The sequence below is a fragment of the Diplotaxodon limnothrissa genome, linkage group LG19, assembly GCF_057381915.1.
Source record: "Diplotaxodon limnothrissa isolate DT_005_m linkage group LG19, D_limnothrissa_male_GT1.1, whole genome shotgun sequence".
In the NCBI taxonomy this organism is placed as follows: Eukaryota; Metazoa; Chordata; class Actinopteri; order Cichliformes; family Cichlidae; genus Diplotaxodon; species Diplotaxodon limnothrissa.
The window spans coordinates 13,739,080-13,748,981 of NC_140614.1; the positions used below are offsets into that span (position 1 = coordinate 13,739,080).

At 40.8% G+C, this 9,902-nt stretch overlaps 1 protein-coding gene across 1 annotated transcript; it reads left to right on the top strand.

Moving 5' to 3' along the window:
- The first annotated feature begins 5,250 nt into the window (after positions 1-5,250).
- Positions 5,251-9,620, top strand: LOC146611891 (uncharacterized). Its single transcript, XM_085343566.1, has 8 exons — positions 5,251-5,321; positions 7,007-7,131; positions 8,047-8,192; positions 8,379-8,501; positions 8,839-8,872; positions 8,992-9,027; positions 9,349-9,448; positions 9,527-9,620. The coding sequence occupies exons 1-8, from the start codon at positions 5,251-5,253 to the stop codon at positions 9,618-9,620; spliced, it is 729 nt and encodes a 242-aa protein (XP_085199692.1).
- Positions 9,621-9,902: the final 282 nt, after the last annotated feature.

Here is a 9,902-nt window from a genome sequence, read left to right on the forward strand (position 1 = left end):
AGTCCTTAAACGTTCTTCATTTTTTTTGCTGATGTAAAATTTAAAAATGTAGTTATAAAATCCAGAATGCATGCTGGTGCTGCGGGTGGCCGTGTAACTCCAACAGCATTTACTGTGTGTGTACATAACAGGAAGGAAGAGGGCAGAGGGGCTTTTCTAATTCACTGCAAGAAAAATCACTGGTGGGAGTTTCCCTGCACATGAACCTGCAGCGACACTCCAAACTCGTTGCTTGTTTATATACAGTATGTATCTTTAGCTTATATTCAGCCACAGACACAAACTGTTTGACCCAAAACATTGACTTTCACACATGCTACTCCATAACATGGTGATGTCACCGTGTTTCCCTTTCTGTGAGGTTACTGCAGGTCAGACAGCAGCTTATGTAACATTACAAGTATACAGAACACGCATGGATGTGGTGTGAGTAGTGTCAGCCAATAGGGATGAAGCCGTCTGGCAGAGCATGCCATAGTATACAGTCATCCTCACGTTGAGGTAACTAGGCCACAACCGTGTGACCTTACGTGACTGGTGTGCATTGCGGTGGAAGAAGAATTTAGAGATTTCCTGGAGCGTTCAAAGAATTTGCAGTCTCAGAACAAACCAAACCAAAACAGTCTGTCAGCTGCTGTAATCAAAGTGGTTTTAATCCTCATAGCCATATAATGAAACAGCTCGAGGTGGATAGATGTTAAAAAAATGTTATAGATATATGTAGTGGTTAATAAAAACAAAGAAAATAAAGAAGAAGAATGAGGTCAAGTTAAGTAACCGTATCGTGGGTTAGATGGTTTCCAGCCCTGTCTAGTCATGCTGAAGGGGATTTTTTTTTCTCACTCGGCTCGTATTCGTGCACTTACACGCTTCAACTGAAACATTCCTGAAATCTAAAGTGTTGCAATAAACACTTCTGTTTTTTATTATTTGCAGAATGACATTGCAAAATGTTTATATTTAAAATCTGAAACCATAATTTTGGCTCTGAGTCTGTTTCTTTGGTTTCCTCTTTCCTTGTGTTTGGGTCAAAGGTCAACCAAATCACAACAGTGTGTGTATAGCATAAACCATGTGGTTTATGATTATTTTTCTCCAAAGGACTTCTTGATTCTCTCTGCGTGGCTGATGTGAGATGACTTTAAAGTCATTTTTGGTCTCTGAGGTGTGCTTTGGTTCATTATGAACTTCTCCACAAACCGGAGGTTGGAGCGTGACTTTGAAGAAAGGAGCACTGCTCATCCTTCATTTTTTAAGCTACCCAAAAACTTTCTTCCTATTTTTTTCTCATTTCTTTTTATTGTTTTGGCGGCTGAATTTTGCTACGTGACTCCCTGCAAAATCCTTTTTCTGATGTGTTATGATTTGTAACCTGTGGCTGAGAAACGCCTCGGTCTTCCCCCAAAGAGTTGGAGGAAGTAGGTGGAGGAGTGAAGGGCAAGATGCGGGGCCCTGCGATGAATTAAAGGTGTGGTCTCTGTGTGGAGCTTTCAAAAGAAATCTGCAGTTCGTTTCAAGACAGAAGGACTGTGAAGACTGTGAGACACCGGCAGCGATGCTTTCAAGTGAGTAAAGAACAAAAGACTTTCAGTGTGAATAACCTGAGTGAGTCTGCTGCATTGCGTTGTTTCTGCACTCATTTAAAATGTGTTTCCTGAGTATTTTGCATTCATCGTTTTATTTGTGCCTTTTATTTGTTTTTCATGTTAGAATGAGTTCAGTTTTCCTTCAAGCACTTAAAGCTCACCTTCACTCCCAGCTTCACTGTTGCTTTGTTTTTGGGTCTTTGCTTCACTTTTTTTTGTTGAAAAAGAAGAAAGCAAAGTGGCACATTTATGCTATAAATGTGACGTTGCAGCTCATTTAAAGCTGACCAAGCATGTGTCATGACAGAAGTCAGGCACAAAGATAAGCATCGCTCTCACTGTTTGAACTTGAGCGGTGTGAGCGTTAGTGGTGTTCCTTCCTGTTTACCTGATCGATAATCAAGTCAGAGGCCGAGGAGACGTCTGCTACAGTGTGTAATGAAGTCAGTGGAGTTGATTGCTGTGACTAATTACTGTAGGCTCCACTCAGATCTGAGCGAGTGATTATTGGTCTAGAATCACCAGCTGTCAGACCTAATATGAAACCTGTCCAGACAATCCCGTATTTCTTCAAGGGAAGTGAGAATGTATCAAAAATGCCCCGACTGAAACTTTAACAGTTATTGGAGAAGAAAAAAGAAGGCGGCACAAAGACTGTCACATGAGAGCTTTTCCTATACTTAAAGAACCCAAAACACCGCTTTTAAGCTTTATCTTACCTCTAATCTGCAGAGTGTGTTTATTTTTCAAGTTTGGTATATCAGTATACCTGAGCTCGTCACTCCAGTACAGCTGTATGCACGGATTAGGACAATGTCTGTTTTTCATACAAGCATAAAGACATTAATGGCGGTTTTGAGTCTTATTAGCTTGTTTGTGTTTACCATAAATATAAAGATTAAATACCAATAAAAGCACATTTTTGTCCACAGGTAGACTTCAGCTCTCCAGCATACAGGACTTGATGTGCAATGTGTCCCACGGTGGTGGCACAGCCAAATACAACATCCAGAAGTTTGTTGATTTCATGGATGCAAACAGATCCAAGCTCGAGTTCTCCTGGATCACTGCAGACGTGAGTAGGACGACTCAGAGCAGCTTCCCATTTTAAGATGTGGTTAACACTATTATCATACATTTAAGGTCAAGCTTTATTCAAATATATCTGTAAGAACATGTGATTTTGTTGTGTGATGAACTGTTTTTTAAAATTTCTTTTTATTTTCTGACTTCAGAAAAGTGTCCTCGCAAACCACCTGGACCACGCGAAGCAGGTGATAAGTAGCAGCTGCGACACTCTCGTCACCTCAAGCTGCTACCCAAACGTTGTCTATGAAGGACATGTCGTCTTAGAGGTACATTAGAGCATAAAAGACAATCTAAGATGTGAGGGTGAAGTTTCTGTGCTTGCATGGTTTGTGGGCAAAGTGTTTTCGAAGAACAGTAAGGGCGCAGAGGCTTAGTTTAGGAGTGTGTTCGCTCGCTGTGGAAATCTGATAAACATGCTCAGAAGTATCGCAACCACATAGTAAACTGATAAACTCTCAGTTAAATTCTCAGATAAACTGAGACATCTAATTGTCTGTTTATTTTCCACAGGGGACGGTTCGAGATTACACAGCCAATTGCACAAGTTAGTCACCGTCCTCCCACATGAGCAATGTTCTGAATATTTTCTTCTCCTTTTCATATCATTTGAGCTTTTTATGACTTTTCTCTCTTTCTTTCACAGCTACCTGCCCTGCAAAAGGTCTGTTTGATGGAAAAGGTGGGACAAAAGTCTTAATCTGCATAACGTATGATTTTTAGATCAAAGTTAAAAGGAATTGGTGATTAAGATGCTGGAAATTTTCAACCACACGCATCTTCTGTTACTTGGAGTAAAATTGCTGCAGCTGCAAAACCACAGACAGCTGTCTTTCACTTTCATTCTTACAGCACAACAAAAGTCATGCATCACAGAACTAGAATTCCTAAAAAGGAAATAGTGGTTTGAGGAAACTGTTTTTGTGATTTGGTACTAGGGGAGTCCTGCTTGACTGTAATCCCTCCTTTCATGATTGCTGTCATGGTTATCCTGACAGTCCTACTGCTGGCAGGCCTCATGGTGTGCCTCGTGCGCTCTAGAAGGTATTCTTTTAATTGTGTCAGCATATAAATGCATCACAGTTACCTGACGTGTTTTAAATAGTTATTCTCTTGTCACTGAAGAAACAATGGTGCGCCCGTGATGCAAGACTCCGCACTGCAGAGGAAAGTCCGAATACCAGCTGATGTGGAGACGGGAAATCCGGAGAGCAGCGTGTAAAAGTTTCTCTGCACATGCTGGATTCAAACTTTGTGTTGATGCCTCTGCAGTATTTTATTAATGATATTCGTCCGTTATATATCTTTGTTTTTCTGTGTTTTTGTCAGGCAGTTACAGAAACACAGCAGAGTTTCCACTCAGGACCCCCAGTATAATAAATACGCTTGAATAATAAAGTCATTGTTTTAGTGCATTAATGTGTAAAATGTGTCCACCGGGTCAGTAGATCAGAGCTGTAATGGCCCTGACAAAGGCCACTTTCATGACTTCATGGGCTATTCTGCTACTACAGGGTTACCAAGTAAGAGTATGTCATAATTTATTAGAGGATTTAAATTTTTATGAGAAACAAATCAGCAACTTAAGCTTTAAAATCAGTGGATTGAGTGAATGCTGTGTGCCTCTTTAGACTGACCTCCGCCTGCTGCAGGTACTAGAAAGAAGGAGCCTGCAGCAGTTTACAAGAAAACCCTGACAAATTTAAAGTTGCAGCACTTTATCTGTAGATGCACTTGGATCCCAATGGGAGCAGCTGAAGACATGGCTTTTCTTCACTTTTAAACTATGCATGCAGACGGTTTGATGAAGGGCTTTTATTCGGGTTTTAATGTGAAATTTACGATGGCCCAGAGAGATCAAATCCACTGGAACTTGGAGAAACATCCACAAGTAGAAACACAATCATCACATAATTGATGTGAGATTGTAGATACATGTGTGCTATTAGCTGTTTGCTCTCCGTTTGTCACTTCCACAGCTGCTCCGTCACATTATTGTCTCACTTCCTTGTTTTCCAAAGTTGCAGTGCGTTTGACCTCTCAGGGCCTCCGTGGAAAAGTTTGTAAGAAGAGACTCCTCACTAGTGAGGGTCAATTTTAAGCTGGTTTGCTTTGTAGATGAAATATATATTTAACCCAGCTGTATCGCAGTGTGATTTCCTTTTGTTTAAAATCAATAAAATCTTCTGTTTGTGATCATGATTTTGTCTTTATCGTGTGTTGTGGGTGCAACTTCTTTCTTTTTTTCACATCTTTCAGGGACAGAAGCTTTTCAGATGAGAGGGAAAATTTGGTTCAATTTTATTTTATTTATTTAGTGAAAATCACAACAACAGTCATCTCCAGGCCCTTAATATTGGAAGGTAAAGATCATACAGCGTATTGTACAGTAATTCAGGGAAACCCCCAACAATCTGACCACTCCCTATGCGCAAGCACTGCTTTGGGAAGATTTTCCTTCCCACTGCCAATCTAACAGGAAGAATCCTCCTGCAGAAGGGAGGGAGACAGGACAAAAGACATGCTGTGGAAGAGAGCCAGATAACTGATGATTAAATGCAGAGTGTTATATAAACACATGGTCAGAGAAAGTGAAACGCTCGGTGCATCATGGAAGTCCCCCAGCAGCGTACGTGTGTCTGCAGAAATGTACGCAGGACCTTAAACGTCAGCCCACTTCCCTTAAGCTGCAGCATGTAGGAGCGTGCACACGGATATATTTTATCTTTGGAGCCATTTGGAGCTCAATTCGGCTCTGCTACAAATTCCACCACAGTTGCCAGGAGGATGCATGCAATGATGGCTACACGTGTTTCCTTGTAGGTAACCATGTTTAATTGGAAGAACAACGATTTCAAGCATCACCCTCCTTTTAATGCATCCAGTCTGCTATTCTAACTCAGTGAGCATAACATAATGATCTCCAGCCTTGTGCTCGTCAACATTTTCACCTGAGTTGATGAGGACATTATTGAAATGATCTCAGCAGGTCCTTTTATGGCATGAAATGCTGAATGATGAAATGCAGTGGAAATTGAAATTTTGAGATTAAGTTCATTTTCATGGCAAAGAAGGATTTTGCAATTCATCTGATCACTCTTCATAACATTCTAGAGTACATGGAAATTGCTATCATAAAAACTGAAGCAGCAAAATTTGTGGAAACCAGTATTTGTGACTGTACCACAAGCTGCTGTGTGCCTTCTCTTTACTCTTTTCTTGCATTCAGAGTGAGTCCTTATGTCTCTTTCTAGAAAAGCTACCTGAACTGTAGTAACCCTCACGTCAGTTCCAAGAAGCTAGTCTGACAATACAGTGAAACAATGAAGGGGATTTTTTGCTTTCTCTGTTTTCTCTGTATTTCTGCTGATGAGCTTCTTGGAAGCTTGAAACAATGTGGGCAAGGCAGCGCTCTATTTGATGTCTACTTTAACGTGAAAGCACCTTCTTTATTGCACATTACTCACAGAGTTTCTGATCCTCAACCTTGGTGCGGTCTTAACTTTTTTTTCAGCTACATCAGGTCACGAATGCTTTTAATTTTCTTTCACTCTGATTTTTTAGGGAATTTTATGTCAGCATCTGTTGAAACTGACTACATTTAGGATTAGAGATTAGTTTCTGAGGGACAGGAGTACATGCTTGTACTCGCAGAAGCGCGTGTATCACATTCAATTAGGTTTAATCCCAGCAGCCCAGTGCATAGCCATTCCTCTTGGATCACATCATCAGGACGAAACCCGCTCCCGTCCTGCTGCACCGACTCCCTCATTTTCATGGTATTGTTACTTTACATTTACATTACTCCCGCTTGCATCATCAAAAGTACGAAGTTCCGCTTAGGATTTTTAACAATAAAAGCACAAGCCTAACTTCAATGCAGCAATCTGAAACCATAAAGCACAATATTCAAATATGAGAAATAATAAACTAGCCTGAAGCTGTGTGTGTGTGTGTGTGTGTGTGTGCGCGCGCGCGCGCGCACAGTAGTTGAGACTACTCTTAATCGGTGCCAAACAAGCTTGCAGGAGCTGCTCCATTTGGATTGAATGCATCACTCATTGCTTTTTCAGCAGCGGTTTTAATAACTGGTCGTGTTTATTGCATTATTATAGATAAATAACATATTACTTTATGGTTTGTTATTTTTGGTTCATCTCAAACACACTCACACACTAACAGGAAATCCCCTACACTGGATTAAAAACTACACCTGGAATAAAGTGAAACTTCAATTGAAAAAAATAATTTGATTTAAAGACCAATATTAATCTTCACCCACGTCTGGGAAATAGTGAAATCTAAGCTTCTTCTTTCTAACTTTATTTTGAAAGCCTCACTTCCTGCAACGATGTGAAAAAATGCGAGCACAAGACAGAAGTCTCCAGGAGCTGGCTGCAGGCTCATGAAAGAAGTGGAGATCACGCGCGACGAAAGATGTTTCCTGCTGCGCTCTTATGTGAGTGACCTGTTAATTAATAACGATAATTAATATCATTACTATTATTATTTTGTTGCTTGGAAACAAAGCGTGAAAGCTGCATGACAGAGAGGCAAAGATTTGGAGCGAATACATGTTCTGACTGTTGCGTCACTCTGTGAAGTAGCACTATCGGCTTTCTTTAAGGACATTTGAATATGTTATAATATAATTATTCTTCGCTGTGATTTTTACCGCTTTATTTTAAAGCTGCTGCACCGGTAGTATTTGTACTCCTACACTATTAGATTTTGTTATTTATGCAGTTCGGGGCGGTACTAGTATTCGTAGTAATTTCTGTAGTATTCTGCATGTATTCTGTATTTATTGCAGAATTAATAGTTCTGTGTTCGCCACAGATGGTTTGGTTTCATCGATTTTGTTTTGCGTGTAAACACGGTTTACATCTGCGGCGTAACTCACATATCACACTCACACATGGGGTCACCAGTCACGAGTATTAAAATTTCGGCATTACTGAGGGAATTCCCGGGAGGCGGGACGGGGCGGGCCAGGGGGTGTGGAGTAGGTTTCCTTGCTGTCACTCGTGTCGGTGCTGTTTGTGTATGTGTGTGAGTAGTGCCACTAACCACGTGACCCAGTATTTATGGGACGACACAGCATACTGAAAGTAGTTTGAGTTTCTAACGGGCAGCTTGTAGTAAGCTCACACATCCTGATCTATTCATCTCTTCCTACTGAACCAAAACATGACTGTTAAACTCAACTTTAACATCTGACACAGAAAATGAAACCGTGACCTACTTTGACCTACGTAGTCCTTGACCTCACAGCATGAGCTTTACCTTCATTGTCTCGTGCACTAAGTGCTGATAAAATATTCATGTGCATAACTGTAACATGACTTAACTTCAAACTGCATTTTGTTCCCAGGGGTGTTTGTTCAGCTTTGCAGTGCGCGTGACATGATGTGCACCGTCACTCACGCTGGCAAAAAGACTACATACAACATCTCAGACCTGTCCCCTGATATACGAAACGAGGCTTCCCGCTGCATGTTTACGTGGTCCAATGCAACCGTAAGTGTGATTAAACCAGAGCAGTTTGATCTGTCCAACATAAGCAGCTATGACATATCAACATGTGTGCAGTGAGAAGGCATTCGGATCTATTATGACTTACTTACAGTGTGATAGTCTGGCTTGTTTTAATATAATGTGGTTGAATTGTTTTCTTAATTATTTATTTAAATTCGATGACTTTAGGATTTTGTGATCGCACACCACGGGGGCCTGTTCCTGCAGCCCGTGATGAGCAGCAGCTTTGGCACACTAATCACCTCCAAATGCATCGGCAACGTTAGCTTCACAGCCACTTGCGTGATAAAGGTATGACTCTTTAAAAAATACCTTGTTATGAACTAATTAAGTCATAAAAAAACGTTTAAAAATGCAAACATGTGAGGGAGGAGATTTTCTGAGTTATGTTAAGCATTGTGGGGTGAACAGTGTGTTCATAGGAGGGGTTTAATCTGGAAATGATGAGATGAATATACTGTGAAAATGTCTGTGTGGGTTCTCAGTCATCCAGGTCATGGTTGTCTGTGGAGCTCAGAAAGAAAGCGAGTGGACGTCTTTAAGTTTAAAGAACTTAAAGACGTCCACTCGCTTTCTATGCTGTGAAAACAACCTTTAATCACAATCACTGTGTCTTTGTTCTTCATAGCAAAGAGCATATGATTACACAGCCAGCTGCACCCGTGAGTATCACCGTGCTAAATTTAATTAAATAAAATTTTTGTCTTTATTTGTTCAGCCCGTGTTAGAGTTTCTGTGTTCATTTATAAGTCTAATGTGATTTTCTGATGTTGTTTTACAGCCGTCTGCCCTCCACAAGCTCTGATTGATGACACAGGTAGGCATTTGATACACAGGTAGCGTGCTCAGGCCTCAGGTGCCTCGCTGTGGCTCATGTTAGCAGAGAACTGATCTTCAGCACCAGTTAGTGAGGAGATCAAACTTTGATAAACTAGTGCTAAACCCACTCTGTTTATTTATGACTTCACAGATAAATTAGAGCATTTATTTGTGGCGTTATTATGACTGTAGTGCAACTGCATGCAGATTTCTCAAGACTGGTATTAAGCTCTGAGAAAATGCCTGTTTTTGTACCTTTGAACAAACTACTTGACCTTTTGAGATGATGTTAGATGTTGTTGGCTGTTTGTCTTTTCAGGAATGCCTCCTTCCCAGATCGGTGTCATTGTAGTAGCTTTCATTGTCCTGCTGGTGCTCGGCCTCGTGTGCTTCCTGTGCTACAAATATAGACTTTGGAGGTATTTATCTGACTGTAACAGCTGTATTTAATGACATGCTCATCCAATATGGTCTAACTAATGCTCTGTCTTTGATAGTAAATGCTGTGGCCAGACTGGAGGCATCTACCCTCGTGTGATGTTTAAGAAGGCTCCGCAAGCAAAAGCTGATGTGGAGACAGGAGGAAGATAGAGCAGCTTCTCGGTGCACGATAAATCTATAGCCATGCTTTCTCCGTCCTTTCCCCTGCATTACTTAAGTAGCAGTATGCTTGCATTAATATTTCATCTCTGCGGGTTTGCTTTTCTATATTTTGCCGGGCGGCTTTTTGGGACAAGACAGTTACAGAATGAAATCCATGTTACAGGATATTAGAGGCTTGATGTGCCAAACTCTAATGTAAGAGTTCCTCCTTCCACACTGTTCAATTCAATTTTATTTGTATGAAAGCAAAATGACAACAACGGTTTGAGG

Excerpts from the sequence above, each read along its gene's own strand:
- LOC146611891 (XM_085343566.1), top strand. The coding sequence starts at position 5,251 with ATGGTCAGAGAAAGTGAAACGCTCGGTGCATCATGGAAGTCCCCCAGC. Across the intron at positions 8,873-8,991 it reads TTACACAGCCAGCTGCACCC|CCGTCTGCCCTCCACAAGCT; the intron begins GTGAGTATCACC and ends GTTGTTTTACAG. Across the intron at positions 9,449-9,526 it reads TACAAATATAGACTTTGGAG|TAAATGCTGTGGCCAGACTG; the intron begins GTATTTATCTGA and ends TGTCTTTGATAG.